General features: G+C 42.1%; 1 protein-coding gene across 1 annotated transcript in view; it reads right to left on the reverse strand.

The window, feature by feature from the left end:
- LOC139644376 (exocyst complex component 4-like) overlaps positions 1-18,822 on the reverse strand; it is a gene marked incomplete at its 3' end in the record, with an annotated part of 99,460 nt that overhangs the window by 65,298 nt on the left and 15,340 nt on the right. The window contains exon 8 of the mRNA XM_071519739.1: positions 13,109-13,289. Coding sequence (XP_071375840.1) covers positions 13,109-13,289 — 181 coding nt within the window. The remainder of the gene's footprint in view (positions 1-13,108; positions 13,290-18,822) is intronic.

Raw genomic sequence — 18,822 nt, forward strand, 5'->3', positions numbered from 1 at the left:
TGCACTTTGAATTATAACATCCCTCTGCATTCACTGCTCTCACTGTGACACCACAACGTGTGAAGTTAGTGGGATTCCAAGTTCCCCTTGATTGACAGGACTGTCAAAGATTCTGCGTGTTTTGATTTGATTGTTTTTATGTGTCTAGCTTCAGTTAAGTGAATAAAAGTGTATTTTCTGGGTTTAATTACAAGAAGTGTAATGTGATTTAAGATCATTCCAGTTAGTGAGTGTTTGGAAAGAGTATTTTGGTTCTTGTTGAGAACCACTGCACTATGTCATCTAACTAATGTCATCTACACATATATAAACATCTGGCAAATTTCAATATATTTTCAAGCATTTCTCTAAATATATTCTGAAATATACAGTATGTGAAATGTATTTTTTGCAGCCTGGGATAGCTCTGATGTCACTGAATTGCATCTGATCCCAGCAAGCATGAGTAAACCTGAGAACTGCATCTTGACTTGATTTCTTATCGGTACTGATTTGACAGTATGAAATATTTATTATTCTCAAGCAAGCTGCAGGCAAAACTCTGACTGGAAACAAATCACTTAAATTCCAAACTACAATCTCCAGTTAGACTTTTCCATGTAACCTAAGAATTCATAAATGGTTTCAATTAACTGTGCAAAGGACTAACAAGTGCTGAGATGAGCTTCCATAACACTTCAATTATCTGCATTTATTTAAGCATCTACATAGCAACAAACATAACCTTGGGACATATAGGCTACATCAGTAATTCTCAACCTTTTTCATATCGAGGACTAGGGATGTTCTAATTTCCCTGTCGATTAAATGACAATTTAAATTTAGACTAGTCGACTAGTCTAAAAGTAAGAAAGCACTCAGAAAACAGTCAAAATTGAGCACAATTTAATCTATAATGTTAAAACGTCCGAAAAAAGAAACCGTTGACCGTTGAAACCGTTAATCACATTTTACACTAACTGTGGCACTCTGCGTTGTTTATTATGAACATTGCACATTACATGACAACTCACTAAATAAAAGTTAACAAATAACATTTAAAATAAATAAATTGCCGCTGAAATGTGTGGCACTACTTACTCAACTGACGAAACATTTTTGTTCAGCGAAATCAACATGTCAACATGTTCGGGTGAAAGGCGAGACCTCAGTCTATTAACAATAAGTCCAGCAGATGAAAAAACTTTCTCAGCTGGCACAGATGTTACAGGCACGCAGAGATAGCGAATTGCAAGCCGGCATAGTTTTGGAAAGCGTTGCGTCTTCCCGTACCACCACACAAGTGGATCTTCGTTAGGTGGGATACAGGTTTCCATCCAGTAGCGCTCCAGCTCATCTTGATCAACGGACTCTCTATAGCCATCTTACTTTCCTTTTCTAGATCAAAATACTGCCAAACCGCGCTGGTTTTACGAGATGTCATCTCTGTCCGGTCCCACTTTCCACCTCGCTGGTTTACATCTGGGCATAACCGCCTGCAGGGGCTGCAGCCCCGGTTAGTGGCAGGCACGTAACATCTTAGACGCAACAGTTAACCAGTGTTGTACATAATTAATAATTAGTTTAACCGACTAGTATTTCTGGTGCCGAGTAGCGAGGGTAGAAACGTCGACTATCGACTAGTCGACTAATCGCGCACATCCCTATCAAGGACCCCTAATTTAGTACACATTAGTGCCACAGACCCCCATTTGATTGAAGGTTTTTTCTCTCGGACCCAAATCTGAGAATATTTTTATTGTCAGATATGATTTTGTATAGAATTCCATGACTACCTGTATTGTAGGTAGAGAGATAACAGTGAAACTATGATCAAAACAATCATTCTTCTGCATTCTCTAATTGTGTTAACTTCTTGTAAATTAAATAATGGTGAAGTTTAACAATTCATCAATTTGGGTGGGGACCCCCTGGAGCCCCCTCATGGACCCCTGGTGGTCCCCGGACCCCACGTCTGTCTACTGTACTCTACCAGACACTTCTATTGTGAAAATCAAAGTTAGTGGTTAAATAGTGAATTTTGGAAAGCAGCTGGTTTGTCTCCCTGCTGATGGTTTTTGCCCAGATCTCCCTCCAGACTGAAGGGGCCCCCTCCAGCCCTCGAAGGCCCACTGGCTGTCAACACCCAACTGCAGAGGGGCCGTAGGCTCTTCACTGGGAAACTACACGGACCAGAATCCTTCACTGCCGATCAGGAGGGTAAGCGTGCTGGATTGTGTGTGTGTGTGTGTGTGTATGTGTGCGTGCGTGTGTGTGTGTGTGTGTGCGTGTGCGTGTGCGTGTGAGCGTGTGTGTATATATCAAACCTTTTCTGATTTAAAATGGGTTACATGAGCCTGGGTTCATGGCGTTTGGTCATAAATAGTCATGCAAATATGCTAAACACATGCACACACTCTTCCACCAAATACATACAGCAGTCACTCTCACACAACACACACACACACGCACTTCCCCTCATCACAGTCACTGCTCCAGCCCCCATCACACCCGCCCTCCCCAACTGGCAACACCAGGGCCTCCACTTGCCACTAGCCTCGTGCTGCAGCTAATCCTATCAGTGTATTAATTACTAATGATGAGCTGATGGAGCGAAGCCCCCACTTGCTAGCAAGCTAACGCCACAGCAGACTTAATGAAATGCCAGCGCTGGGCTGATGAAGGGGCTCCGACCCTACTTAAATTGCATTAGCCCAGAGACAGAGTGAACTTTGGAGGCAATTAACTGGACTGCTAGGACAGAGAGAAAGAGAGAGGGAGAGAGAGAGATGAGAGAGGGAGGAAGTGAGACAGAAGGAAGGAAGGAAGGAAGGAGAGATAGACGTGGGGAAGAGTCGTGGGGGAGAGGAAGAGCAAAGGATTAGAGGTGGAGACAGAATACTGAACAGAATGCTAAACAGAGGAGGGAGTAAAAAGAAAAGAGTGAGGGAAATAGAAAAGGAAGTTAGTAAGGGAAAGAGGGAAGGCAAGAAAGAGACCAATGAAAGATAAATAATACGTTAAATGACAGTTGTTGCTGACTTAAGACCTCTCAGTGAAGTTAAAAAGTGTGGTTATGACTACCCTCTAGGTTGCCCTACCTCTATTTAAGGGGTCTCCTACCAGCTTTGGCAAGGGCACAAGCCTTTAGAAGAGGTAGATCATCTCACTACTCTATCTCCAATCAGCAGCCAGAGCTAATAACTCCTTAGCAAAGAGACGTTTTCGCTGCCATCACCTCAAAGCAGCCCAATTATTTCTTTAGCCATCACAAAGCTGCCTTGGCAACAAGTGCTCTATTGGTCCTAACAAAGTTGCTTTGCTGTAAAGTCAAACTGGCAAATTCATACTTTTTCTTGTTCTAAGTTGATAAGATGACATTTTGACTAAATATTTTTCAATCTCATTGTGCACTGTGTAAACTAATTATAAAGAGCAACAACAGAGAACAATTTCAAAAGTTGAAGCCCTTATCCTTGTTTGTCAAGAATCTGCTTTAGTTTCTCTTAGGAGACAGCCAATTTAAATTATGTCTAGTAATGTGATGCCTAGTAACAGTAAACAGTTACTAGGGAGTTATCCTCTCCCTTCCTCATAGCTGCACGTGTGCCTTCCAACACGTCAACCACTATATTTAATTAATTAGACATCTATTTTTGAAACAGTATATTTATGTGTGCGCATGAGCACTATATGACATGGTTGAGTGTGTGTGTCTCCATCAATGCACAGGATGATCTCCCCTTCCTCTTCCCTCCTCCCCATCAGGTCAAGCACGTTAAATCTTATTAAAATCACCTTTACTCCAGCAATAGTCCATCTCTCTTTGACAGGGCCTTTTTCCTGGTTATATTAGATCTTATTACTGTCACCTTTGTGTGGCCAGGCAGCTCATTAGTGAGGCACACCTCACACAGCGACAAAGAGATACCGACACTGGGGGACACTAGCTTCAGTTGAGCCAACACTGGTGGAACCAGGAGAGACGTGAGTGTAGGAGAGAATGAAGAGAGGGAGGACAGAAAGAGTGAAAGTGAGAACGAGACAGGTAGAAACAGAAATTAGGCCTAGGCTGGCAATAGAGAACAGGCAGAAAAAGGACAGAAAGAACTGATGGAAAGACAGAGAAAGAGGGAAAGAGAGAAGGAGAGAGATACATGGGCACATATTGGAAACCGGGCATGAGTAGAAAAGTATACAGAATAAAGAAAGAAAGAGAGAGAGAAAGCAAGCGAGCCAGAGAGCGAGAGGTCCTTCTGTCACAGCCAGCTTAGGGATGATGAACAGCAGCATTATCACAGCTGCCAAAACAAAGAGCTGCCCCAGTCACTGCACCCAGAGCCAAGCACCACAGCAAAGCAACAGAGCAAAGATTCACATGTGACACAAACAAACAAATTCAGTGGTCTACAGTACTCCCATTTTTTCTTGAAAGTCATGCCTCTAAATGAAATCATGCTCCTCCACTCAGACATATCCGGATCAAATACATTCAAACAGTCATTACATAGCCACAGGTTTCATAAATCTCTGTTGTGAACACATAAATATATGAAAAACATACATACACAAAAGCCCCGTCACTGTAAAAGCTAGACAAACCAAGTGACTAAAACGAAGGAACGGCACCAAATGGCATCCTAAGACACACTTAAGTGACACTGGCAGAGGTACTTTATGATGCTTATGAATGAAAACATCAAAATAATACTCTGTATGTTCCTTCCCCATATCAAACACTCAGATTCAATTGAATGAATGCTTCTGTACATCTCTCTTTGTGACTGATTCATAGTGTGAATCTCTTGGCAGTGCATTGTATCAAAAGGCAACCCTTTTTGAGTAAAAGGTAGCACAGTCAATGGCCAATAATGTTGAATGATTAAAAAAAGTGCTGGCTGCTGCTAATCATGTCAATCTCTCAAAGTAGCTTTACTGCTTAAAGTAGCCAAGAAAATAAGTTGCTAAAGAAACCTAAATATTTAATCAAGCTAAATTCCTGTCCTGTCCTGTCCCTGACCCACACAAGCCTCACATGAGATTGAATTCCTTCCCATATAACCAAACCATTTCTGCATTTTAGTGTCTAATGTACAGTAACTCGGCGCTATACAGCATCAGTGCACCCCACAGATATTTTAGGCAAGCATCTCTCTCTTTGCCAGGATGTCTTTTCACAGGTAGACACAAACCATGTGCAGGAAACGCATGTCATGTAGCGTAACCACCAGCCTTCTAGATGCTTTAGAGTCCTATGACAGAGTAGACAGAGAAAGGCCCAGCTCCGCTCATCCCTGGCTAAAAAGCCTCATGCAGAGACCACAGATTGGCCCGGTATTGTCAGGATGAGAATGCCACAATCACTGACACAAACCTCAGTCGGCGTGACTGACTGGTACCAGGTAGAAACAAACTCCTGTCTCTTTGGTTGGAAAAATACTGTAAAGATTCTTGCATATTTCTTGAGCTACTTAAGTTCCAAAGTTGCTGACCCAGGTTAAGTTTGCTCAGTGTGCCCTGAGAAGAATCAGCTTTTTCACCCGATCTTCTAACATTATGTGGGACAGGCTAACTGGAGTTGATTATGGTGAAAATGCATGACCCCCATTTTTTTTTTGAAGATCAGGATAAAAATCCTGCATAAGCATAGTTCTTAGCAGCTTCTACAGCATACCTAGATCTTGATCATTCGGCTGGGACGGCATCTCTGTGCTTCCACTAAAACTTTACATTGTATCTCTGCCCACACTCCAAGATTACAGACTTGATCGAGAGATGGGAAGGGAGGAAGTGGGCCATTTTAACGCTCTGAAAATCAATATTCATGGGTGCATCTGTGAAAGAGCGCATGGGGAAAAAAAGGGGTGGTGTGTAAAGATGTGAGAAATGCCAAATGGCTCTTCACACCAGATAAGACCGAGCTGGACAGTTCTTATCAACTCAGTATTGTGTGTTTGTGTGTGTGATGTGTGTACGAGTGGGCGCGTGTGTTTTTCTCAAGGGCTCCCCTGGCCCTGACAAAGACAATCACTTCCACCACAACTATTCAATGTATTTCTATCAACAAACCTCATACTGCACTTGAGTGGCTTGGGTCTCGTCCCAAACTTAAATCAGCCCACTGGGCTGAGTGCTAAGTTCTATTAACCAAGGGGAAAAGCTTCATGGAAGTGTGCCTTTGTAATTCATTATCAGCGCTCCCTCTATCTCTCGCCAACCCAGTGTCCTGATGTCAGCCTTTGTGCTGGAAGAAGAGGGTGCATGTGCTCATCTTCCATTCTCTCCATTATGGCCCTAACACCCAACAAATCAGTGCAATTAATGGAAAGCAGCACTGAAAGACTTGCAGGTGAACACTTGTGATTGGATGAACTCAGCAGTCAATTAGCTAAAATGAAAGGATTAAATATCACTTTATTTTTCCCTTCCTCCTTTCCATCCTTTGTTCCCCATCAAGTCATCTTAAAAGCAGCCGAGAGAACAATCACAACACTTTGTTTCCTTCTCAAGGCTTTCTTGAAATCGGTTCTTTGTTTTTCCACTAAATCCCCTGGCTGGTGTCTTGTCGCAAAAGTTATTGACTGATAGCCCTTGCTGCTTGCTTGAAGTTGAAGCCAAAAGCGTCCTTGGCCGTCAAAAAAAGGGTTCTGTGTACACCCTGTATTGATCGTGTTCCAGAAACTTCAATGACCTTCCTTTTTTCAGAAGAACTTCAGCCACAACCACTCCCTCAGCACCAAACTACCGCTAACCAGTGGGGGTTCCCACCTGGAGCGTACCACATCTAGTCAATCTTTTGAAGGCTATCTTGTTGACGGTGGAAAAGAAGATGTGCCTGCATGTTCACTGAAACCTATTTTATTCATCGCTGTGTCCTTGCTTTGTCCTCAAGTTGTTTTGATGTCAAAACATTGGCTTTTTTTTTTTGTTTAGAATAAAGGAGACAGAGGCAGTGTGACGGCAATAGTGTTTCTCTGGACACTATCCTCAATAATAAGTTTGCTTTTTACGTTAATGTGATAGCCAAATGGGAAGGATATGAGTTATTCCAGAAGCTAAGATCATACTTAGACTACACACAAAAACACCCACACAGAAGAGCAAAGAAGAGCACAGAATGGATAGACCAACTACAGACATTGCAGACATGTGACCTGCAGACAATTACTGTCAAACATTGACCGTTTAAATTCTATATTAACTTAATTTACCATCAAGTTTACCCTTAAGTTAAAAGAAAAACAACTCTATCTGTATCTGAGCCCAATCAAAGTAATGAATAATCTTTATCTGCTGAACTCAGAATTTCATTTCAACTATAACATACACTATATCATGATATTGACTGATATATAAAAACCTGAGATTATTATTAAATTGGCATCAAAAAAGCTCTCTCTAACCCATATTTCCGTTCCGTTTGAGGTTAACAGAAACCTTGTATTCTCTGATTGAAAGCTGACTGCTGTAGATGTGACCATGTTATAACACCTGTACCTGCATGGATATAGATGAAATCTGAAGAGTTAGGTTACTGAAGTTATAGTCAAAATGACATTCATAGAGCTAGGTCCTATTATAACACAGAGACAGAAGACTGAATCAACATGTAAATGCATTGGTTGCAAAGAACAACATCAGCATTTGAGTCTCCTGTGAGTGTGATACTTGAATGTCCAGCCTGAAAACGTGTGATTCATCCGAGATATACTGCTAGTTGTAGGGGGAGGGGGCAGAGCTCGGAGAGGAGACACTTTCCGACACCGTCGATATGCTAGATTTCACTGCGCTCCAGAGATATGTAAATATGACAGCGCTTTGGAGGGCGGAATAAATGTGACACATTGATTAAAATGTTGGGCGAGAACAACGTGGCAATGTCTGTGCTTCATATCTAATTAAAAGCGATCATTGTCTTCTGGCTGCTCCCTGGCAGTTCTATTCGCCTCGTTTTCACTCTGTTGATGAGTCGAGAGAAGGCCCTGCATATTTAAGCCCCTTGTATATTTATATATTTCTGGCACACACATAACACCTCTCCTTTGTCTTGGTTAATCTATTGGCAATGGAGATGATTTATTTATTAAGTACAGAGTTGGACTAAGCTTTAGGCTCTGGCCTGTATCTGCAAAGAGAGAGAAGGAGCATGGATGTGATAAGGAACACATAAAAGGAAAAAGGAGAAACTAGAACGTTCCATTAGAAATGAATGGGAGCAGTGAGTTAAAAAAAACTGTAATCCCACAAAAACCCTGAAAAATCACAGCCCTGAAGGAGAGAGGACTTTAGTATTAAGTGTCAGAAGGCATATCTCAAAGCAGCGACAGTCACCTAAACTTAAACCTTATCATAGCTTTCTTTTCAAAATTGTACTCTTTATTCGGAGCCCACATCAAAAAAGTTCAACCCCTGCTGCTAGCTTTTTTATCTCTTGACACAATATTGAAATTGTTGATAAAGCACAAGTTTGAGTACTCTGGTGAAGTTTGTGTGATCTAGGGATCAGTTCTTTCAGAAAGCAGATAGTCAGCATCTATCCATATTTTTGAATGCAGACTCGAAGTTTCTTGTCTGGAAGACACTCATTAAAAGTGTGATCTGCACTCTGGTCACACACTCGCAGCGGACAACGGACGTGGCAAGCAGTCACCCCAGCCACGAATCGCCGCAGAAAGCGCAAATGGCGAGATAATTAACTAACCAACACGCCTCAAACTGAACGCCCGACAAGGTCAAAGGGTGATGGGTGTTGATAGCACGGCGACACGCCATGCCAAATACAGATCAATTAACACACTCCCACTGGGTGGTCTTAATGAAGGATGCATGGAGGGGCTTATGAACTGTGATCTTGTATGAACTATGTTCCCCAATTACCTGATAGTGCATTGGTGACTACCTTCTCATTAATGATTCAAAGGAATCTTCTGGATTATTTTACAGGGCACGTAATGTTGTTTTGACTAACATTTTAACTCAAAGAACAACACACTAAACCTGTCAGAGTGACAGATTTTCTTTTTTGTGTGATGCTGCTATAGCACATGTTTTGGGGAAGAAAGAGAAGCGTATCAAACATTACCGGATATACAGAGATTCCACTCACTGTGATTCCTTTGAAAAAGCATAGAATGCTTTCAAGAACAGGACAGTTTTTGATGGAGAAGGGAAAAAAGGACAGTTGTAGAGAGAGAGATAGAGAGAGCAGCAAAAGCAAGAAGTGGTGCACGCTTAGAATTTAAATTCAATAATGGTGTGAATAATCAATAGCTTTACTCACACATTCTCTACAGAAAGCCACTCTTAAAAAATATAAAGTGATGTTATAACACTTCATCCAGCACCAATACTGCTGATTATCACCCAGTCTTTCATGTCTTGAATCAATACATCCACACTGAAATAAACACACAGGAGAAGCATCTCCAGCATTTCTGAAGAGGGATTACAACCACTACACGGGCCTTGACTTTCAAACGCTCGTTTATAGACTCCCCATTCTGTGCCTTGCTGGGCTTCAGTCGCACATCGATGTATGGCGTTTCTCTGCCAAGGCCTTGTAACTGGCTGCCCCCCGTGTTTCTGTCGGCTCTTGCATCTGTCTGCTGGCATGTCATGTGGAAAGGTCAGCCTGGTTTCTCCACCTCTCAAAGCGGGGGAAAATAACACTTGCCAAGAGGTTTCTGTACATGTCAAACGTGAACTGCAATAAGCAGGAGGATTAAGACAGGTGGGGATTCAAATGATTTAACTCTAAAAGGGGGAAAAAGATGGCACCAAAACATAGGTTTCCAAGTGAGTAAGAACAAGATGGACAAAAAAACCTTTAACAAGCTGCAACAGTTAAGATGATAATAAGATGACACCCTCCTCAATCCACCCAACTGGGCACCAGCAACATCTAGACAGATCTTCATCATCAACGTGTTAAGTTATCTTGCAGATGCTACCAGGAAGCTACTTGTCGTTGTCCAAACTGTGTTAACAAGATGCCAAGGTATCGTCAAACCCTGTGGGAATCATTTCTTTGTTCACGCCTTTACACCAATTATAGAAGTGCAACTTTTAAACAGCATGACTTGTCTGTAACAGTGAACTACTGCTCGGAAAATTCATCTTTTGCTGTCTGACAAATCAACTAGAGAGATGCATGATTAGGGACCAATAATATATATTGACCAAATCCCCTGCAGGTACATGACTAGGATCCTGTCACTGTGTGGGATGAGATGAGAACAGGCTCAGTATCCAATAAAATTCAACACAGGCACTGTGGGAGCAGTAGGAATTTAATTTCTCTCATTGTTGATCTGTGACTCTCCAAGACAGAGTGGGGTGAAGGAAAGGGTTGGAAGGGAGTGTGGGAGTTAGGAGAGAGAAAGAAAGCAAGATAATGAGATTAAGAAGGAAATTACAAGGAGTGAGAGGGGCATGCAGAAGGTATTGGGAGAATGAGAGACTGTATTAAAGAGACAGCAGGAAAGATGCTGAGAAAGGAAGGAGAAAGGGAAATGGAAACGGAAAGTAAGACAGAAAGAAGAAAGAACAAGCGAGAGATGGGGGAGAAATGGAGAGAGAGAGGGCGGGATGGACGAGAGACTTTCATATAGATACAATCGGCCAGGAAATAATAACACGAGTGAGTGAATAAGAAAACCTCATTTCACATAATGAGTATTCTCATCAAGAGATTACATTATCTCACATCGCAAAGACAGGGGAGCGTGGAGCCCCTGGCAACCGGTTGTTGGCAGTGGTCACATGCTGGGGAATGGCTTAATGCCTTCTATTACTGCACTGGTACAGCACAGCTATTACAGTACATGCCTACACACAGTCGCACCCTCACAGACACACACATACATACACTTAAACACTCCTGCAGTCAAGCATCCATGTATGCCAACTGGAAAAAAAACACACAGGTACACACACACATGCACACACCCCCCTGCCTCCCCTACAGTTCCCTGGTAGTCAATGCTCATTAAAACAGTGTCCATCCCTAAAGATAACTTTTGCTAAATTCGCCTGCAAGGCGAAACTCTCTGCAGTGGCAAAGAGCAGAAGGCAACCTTAGCAACAGTTGGCAAGGCAGCGATGCTTTTGTGTTTATAAGGGGAAGCCAAATAGAAACAGAAAGAGGGGGGGTCAAAATAGAAGTGGCATAAAGAGACAGAAATATGGGCAGACAGAAAATGAGAGAGAGAGAGACAGAAAATGAGAGAGAGAGAGAGAGAGAGGCAGAGAGAGAAATGGAGATAGAGAGACAGAGACCGAGAGAAAGGCTAAGAGCGAGACAGGCAGAGAGAGAGAGAGAGAAATAGAGAGCAAGAGAGAGGGAGATGGATAGAGAGAGAGAGAAGAAAGAGAGACTGATTCAAAGTCAAGGTCAGACTCCTTGGCCGCCTAGTTGATTCAGTGATGTCAAGCCCATTTACTCAGTACCAACCTGCACCATTCCACTCCTCTCTGCCCTCCCTGAGATTTGCATCTAATCTTTCCTCCTCCTCTTTGCTCATTTCCCTCTATTTATGGCTCCAGTAGTTGAAGAAAGCTGGAATGTGACTTAACATGAAGATGCAGGAAATGAGGCTACTAAATAAAAAGAGGGAGAGAAGCAGAGCACAGAAAAGAAAAAAAACAAATTTGGACCACCTCCCTTTTTCCTGCCCCTGTGAATACTACATATACTCTCATTGTACATACTGCAGAGAAATCCATCATTATGTGCATCTGACTGTGACATAACATTAGTTTAGTCTCTATTTTTTTTATTATTGCCATTGACTGGATATTCATGTGGGACACGAACGACAGCCAGCAACAAGATGCTGGTAAAGCCACTTTGGCAGGTAATCAGTCATCGTTTGGATGTGCTATTCTATTCTAAGAAAAACTGGTAGAAGTAAATTTTTGGATTTACGATCCATTGTGGCCTGTAAGCAAAAAAAGTCCCTATTTGCCCTATTTGAGAGAAACATATATCAAGTTTGTATTTATCTTATACATTTATATACTTATATTTATCATATACATTACATAGGTGAGGAAGAACTGTTGATACAACTAAAAATGAAGCTGCTCATCCTCTTCAACAGAATCATGCACTCTGGCAAATTTAAAGAAACAAGAGTGGCTGTAAACTGAAGAACACGAGTGATGATTCAGAACAATGACAAAGGTTAAAGTCATTAAAATAAGTCTGAGAAAACAAGGAAGCATCAGGTAGAATGAGGCAGAGAGAAAGACAGAGAAACACACACACACACACACACACACACACACTGCGTGCTTTGCGAGCACTGACTGCCACGGATTTTCCTCAGAGATCTGCCATAGGTCAGCTCAACAGCTGCTCATCTCCTCAACCAATCAAACCGGAGCAGGGAGCAAGAACCGGGCATAAATACACGCCAATTAAAGAACCTAAAATTAAACCAAGCAATCAAGCTTCCTGTGTCTTTTTCTCTCGCTACTTCTTGCTGACGGATTGAATGCCATCCATCACATCACTGCCAGTTTCTCTGCTGATTAATTTACTGTGTGAGAAGGTGAATTAAATCCGGGGTTTTAAGCAAAGTGCTGGGTGGAAAATAAATCAAGGGGAAACAAATCTCCAGGGCAGAGGATGAAAAATAAGAAGCCTCGGGGTATGCCAGTGAGGGAACACAACACAAACAATCCAGAGTTCACAATGAGGACGTCAATGGTGAGATTTATGGTAAGGTGAAGTGCTGCCACTTGCTTCTGTACGGATACTTGTAGCAATGGTAAATCTAATGGACACTAAAAGAGAACAATGCAGTATTTCATGAATATAGGCTCACTTTGTCTTTGCTCACAGAAGGATTAATCTATATGAATTGAACTGATTGAAATGAGAAAAGAACGTTTGCTTTGTGTAACTCATTTTCCCTGTGGGGATCATTAAAGTTTCATCTTTATTTAATCTTTTTAGTTTTATAGTTTATTTTTTTACAGTTCCATCTTGTGTGTGTGTGCAGCTGTTCGTAAAATGGCCATTTGCCAAGTTCTTTTACCACCTTACAGTATCCTGAGCACATACATTCCCGGTCTAAGTACATTGTCTCTATCACTGTTGCAAATGTATTGCCCAACATCTGACCTGTAGCACTGTCTGGATCTTGGCAGAGACGTCGGCCTGCTCGTAGAGCTTGATGCCCTCCTCGTGGGCCCCGCCCGGGGACTGCACCACGATCTGCTGCAGGTGGGCCAGCACCACACTGTGAGCCTGGGCCACCGCCTTGAACTTATCAAACAGCAGCTCCAGCAGTTCCAGCAGCAGCCTGCAGAGGGAGCCAGATAGAGCAGAAAGGGAGGGAGGATGAGGGCAAAAAAGGGAAGGAGGAAAGGAGGGATGGAGGTAGGGTAGAGATAAACTTATGAGTTGTGAGTCAAAGTGATATTTAATAGAAATAACAAAATAATATGACACACTTTTTCACTGTCAGGATCCCCAAATCACCCCAAAAATCACCCCCCAAAATATTTTTGAAATGCAATACTTATTTCCCAAGCATTTATTCCATGGTCTAAACTAGAATCTAGTTTATCATGATCCAACAGCTAAGAGATAGACCCAACATACACGACTCTCACTAGGCAGTTTATTAGTTGAACTCCCCCATTTAAGAAAACAGATAGCTCCTAGAATGAATCACTTGGCCATGGTTTGCTATACAAAGCAGAAAATTAGAATGGGCAAAACAAGTGGAGTGTGGTATTAACTGGTGCCAGACGCACCAGTTAAACAGAAATGGCTGCCCCACTGGTCTTTGATGCATGGCAGTATCCATGGTTTACTAATGATGCTGCGACAAACACGAAACATCTAGTCAGCAGCAGTCATTTGGGTAAAAACAGACCACTTATTGGAGATGTATAAAAATGAAAGAGAATGGAAAGTCATGCAAGGTAACAGGCAAGTCACAAACAGGCAGGTCGCAGCATGGCCTAATACTTCCAATAACTTGGGAGAATCTGTGATATGTAAAATTAAAACTAACCTGCGGACAAAGAGGGAATTAACAGATAGATAATTCTACCTAATAAAATCACTATTGACTTACACATTACCCATTAGATTTTGCAGTTCCAGGTTTTTATTCACACTGTCCTATTCAGCAGACACTCACAGCTGCCTAGCCTGCCATCACAATCCAGCACTTGGCTTGGCTACTGGAAAATATGGCAACAGTGCACCGGCCCACTTGGACTCAACAGAACAGCTACTCTCATTAGTTCTAAATGGCACTGGCTGAAGGAAAAAGCACAGCCAGAACCAAACTGACCTTCCGCTTGATCTGAGTGCTACGTTCTAGATTGACCACTCACAGTTGCCTCATCTATGCTAATGCTTTCATATGGACCCCGCTTTTCAGTCTAGCACTTCAGTGCAAGTTTCAATCACACAAGGACAAAGCTTTCAAAGTAAAGAGGGAAAGTAAAGAGGGAACACAGGCTACATTAGTTGTGTCTGAATGAGTATCCGGTGTACCAGTGCCAGTGAGTGTGCACTTCATTTTAGTGAAGGTACTAGAGTTCATATAAGCACACTAGTGATCAAGTATATACAAATTGTTTGTCTAATATTGGTCATACCCTCCTCTGCCATTTTTTTTTAAGATATTTTTTTTTGGGCATTTCTGCTTTACTGGATAGTCACAGTGGAAAGACAGAGTAAAGACAGGGCAGAGAGAGAGGGGATAACATGCAGCAAAGGGCACAAGCCGGATTCGAACCCATGCCGCTGCGATTAGGATTTAGCCTTGATATTCATCAATATGTAGTGTAGCTTTGTCCAGCCGTCACAATGTGTCCCTCAACTCCTTTGCAAGCAGTAGAAGGTTGATTGAAACCAAACATCGCAACATATTTGTTGTTAATACACATGCTAAATTGTTTTCTCTCCACCTGCAGTTGAGTAAACAAAACAAAAATTTCAAAGTGAACCTTTAACAGGCATTGTGAGCAAACCCTTTTTTCCGAGTGACTCCAGCTAAACAGTTAGGGATATTGGCAGGATGAAGTCCCCGACGCACCACAGGCAGCTGTTTCTCACAACAATTAACAGCATCTGTGGAAGTGTGCAAGTCCTCCAGGATTGACAGAACATCTGGAGCAGGTTTGTTTTCAGGGAGGTAGAGAGACGTCTGACATTATTTACACAGTAAGGATTGAAACGATTCTTATCTGAAGTTGAGAATAATGAGGAAATGCATCGCATCTCTGTGTCAGCAAATGTGGATTTATAGACATCTTTCCTTTCTTTGGCAGCTGAACAGTTTTCATGGGTTTACAACATACTGCCTGCCTAAGAAGGGTCATGAGGGACCACGCTTTTATTTCTATCCTATACTTCAATCCAGACATCTAATTTCACCCCAGGAGTGAAGCCAGACACACTCGACTCACAGGCACTAGAGGGGTACGTGAGCTACATCTGCTATAGCATAACTCCTTGATATTGGAACAAGTCCCCTTGGTCTACAGACATACTCATAATATTAATAACCTATGGGCCCACTTGCTTTCTATTGACGTAGAACAGCTTATGCGTAAAACTTTGAATATCAATTCAAATGCACAAGATTCATGCATATTATTTACAAGTGACTCTACATTGTGGGAAATGGGCACATGTTTATCTACTAGCAACTACAAACAAGAAAACAATTGTTCCCACCGCTTATTATGGCTGCCCACTCTTTTCATGAAACATTTACACTCTTTGATATAACACACCTAGAGGAACTGATGACGTTCAAAATCTGAACCTCTGGGGTCCAGAGTTGGTACCTCAAGTGTTCCCAAGAAAAAAATCTGAGGCAAGTTGACTGCTCACCTAGCTGTATAAAAAAAAATCACCACAAGCTGGAAATATTTGGGGTGAAAAAGTCTGTACTGCTATCCAGAATAAGGCTCAGGTTCCAGGCCATCAAGGATATGGCTGCCTACAACCATCTGAGCCCGTACCTCATCAAAGTCCATACAAATTATCACCTATTTAAAGGTTGCAAGGAAAGAAAGCATGCTAAAAGTTTTGGTAGGTGGCCAAGGTTTCTTGGCAAGGTATGAGGATAATGTAGAGGGGAGATGGATGTTTCACTAGGGGGCATTTTGGTTGGCTGTCTGTCACTACACTGGCAGTAGCAGAGAGTAAATGTTATTAATGGAGAGGAAAGGGGGCACAAATCACTATGAGCTATAACTCGGTGAATGGAAGATGTTCGTGAGGTGGAGAGAGGAGCTGTGAAATGCCATAGACCGAGCCTCTGAGCGAGTGAAAGTATACCTCACTCTGTCTCTCGCATATATAAACACAGACGACTCCATCCATATAAAAGCAGTCAATCCAAACAAAGTCACCATCAACCTTCAGATATGGACAAAAACATACATGTTCATGTGCACATTGCATGCACGGGCAAACACACACACACTTACTTACACACGCACACATTTCACACAATTTACTGCTCTGACCTTGTCACCTCTCCTTTTTGTTCGATCTCTAAGCAGCCCCCCCTCTAAGTGAGGACAGCCCAGTTCTTCTCATTATCTCCCAGCAGAGGTCCATCTCTGTTCTTTGAAGCCCTAGACCTCATTTCCCCTCAGGATCGAAGCTTACACACACCTGGCTGATGAACAGTAGGGAGAGAGAGGATGGAGCTTGCACGTGGTCAAACAGTCACTGACTGACTGACTGACTGACTCTATGTGTGTGTGTGTGTGTGTGTGTGTGTGTGTGTGTGTGTGTGTGTGTGTGTGTGTGTGTGTGAGAGTGTGTTTGTTTCATTTTGGGATTATGGTGGACCTGAGAAGACCTGGTTTGAATAGTATATTCCTAGTGTTTGTGTTAATCTCCTTGGTGCACAAGATGGGTGGAGTTTAACATGTCAGTACAATTAGTATTGGGTTGGTTGTCAATCACAGAAAACTATACTGTAGCCCACTAATGGGCGTTCAAGGTACCCATTACAAATATTGAGTGTGCCAGGTTATCCCACAGCAATACACAAATGGACATATTGTAGAACCACATTCACGGCAAACCTCAGACTTCAGAACTGACCGGTAAAATAAATGAAATGTTCAATACAAAAGATTGACATATGACTTAATTACATGTGACTGTGGTGCTTTCTAAATGGGATTTAAAGTACTTTGCCTTTTATTTTAATCTACTTTGGTCATTCAAGCACTTACTTTACTTTGAACTAATGCTCTTCCCAAGGGGTTCAGATTAGCAAAGTTCTCCTATATAGCAAAAAAAAAAAAAAAAAGAAAAAAAAAGAAATGAGTGTCTGGTTTTTGTAATTAAAAATGAAAACGGGAAAATGAGTTCAACAAGTCTGATTTGATGTCATTTAAATGTGACTACTCATATAGACCAGCGGTGCATGCTAATAACTTTGCCGCATGGAGTGGGAACCTGTATGGAGTCTCTTTCTGATGTGAGAGGAGTCAGAATTGAAAAGCGCTTACAGTGAGGCTGATCATGGAGAACGTGAATGAGAAAATCATCTTCAAGGGCATTTTATCACAGCAACAGACAGCGCTATATGCTGTAAGTGCCAAGTGTTGTCTGCTAGTGTATGGTGCTATAGAATATAGTGCGCAATATGCATGACCATTATTCCCTACAAGTGGTACATTGGTAGGAGTTTCCATAGCAACAAGCCTTGACTTTAAATTGAAGTGAACATAGGCAGGACTAGGTGTGGGTGCATCCAAACGCAAACACACACACAAACCTCTAAGTGCACACCTAAATGCAATTCTGCATGCACTTACACAAATACATTGTTAAGCACGCACACACACACACACACACACACACAGGCAAACTAAAAACAATCTGTAAGGAGTAGAGCTGGGAATGAGCTACACGGTGGCCTATTACACTGAGGTCAGATGAGATTCAGCAGGCAACAGGAGAAGGAAGGCAGACGAGGCCTGAGAGAACATCCCTGACAGAAAACAAGACGTTCCTCTTAAATGGTTCAGGATCAATGGACTGAGACCTGCGCTTTCCAAGTCTGCTCTCTGTATGTGTGTATGTGTGTGTGTGCGCGAGGTGTGTCCGCAGGAGCTGACGTGACTGCTTTTAAAATGTAGCAGTCCTCCACAGCAGATGTGAAATTGTTTGTGTGTGTGTATGTGTGTTTAACCACCGCTTGTCTAGGTTTAAAGCAGCAGAGTATCTGTTTTCATGGTCTGAGGCAGGTGTGTCAGTGTGTCCCAACAGTCCCAGCCTATAGAGTGTTTCATACCTGGTTGACTGTCTGACTATGGACACCCTGGGACTGCATTCAAAACATGTTGCCTACTGCCATCAATCTCAACTCTACAGACCTAAAACACCCGCATAACACCAACCACTGCGACTAATCCCTGACATATTTGTTTCCGTAACCACCTGTATTGTATCAGTGAGATGAAATCTGCAGGGGGAAAAGGTAATTGGCTATCAAGAAAGGTAAACCAAGTCAATATACAGAACTGTACCACTTGAGACAGTGACTGCCTTGGAGTTAGAAAAAGACAAAAAAGCAAAAAATAAAAAAAAAGCATTCCCCTTATCAGCTGAGAGGAAAGTGCTTCTCTTAGGTGCTGTCATTGTATCTCTTTTCTCTCTAGCATCTTTTGTTCTTTTCTTTTTTTTGCTCTTAACTGTGCTGACCTCTGTGGTGAACAAGAAATGAAAAGGGGAGCCGGGTGTCTTAGATTTTATAGATTAACTCCATTTGCGTAACTAAGGGATTTATGAATAAGAGAGGGAAAATGGCTGGAATTGATCCTAGTGGGGATAATAAT

Source organism: Centroberyx affinis, unplaced genomic scaffold (genome assembly GCF_046629955.1).
Source record: "Centroberyx affinis isolate AG114_WGS23_722 - 3 ecotype Tasmania unplaced genomic scaffold, CSIRO-AGI_Caff_v1 ptg000729l_1, whole genome shotgun sequence".
In the NCBI taxonomy this organism is placed as follows: Eukaryota; Metazoa; Chordata; class Actinopteri; order Beryciformes; family Berycidae; genus Centroberyx; species Centroberyx affinis.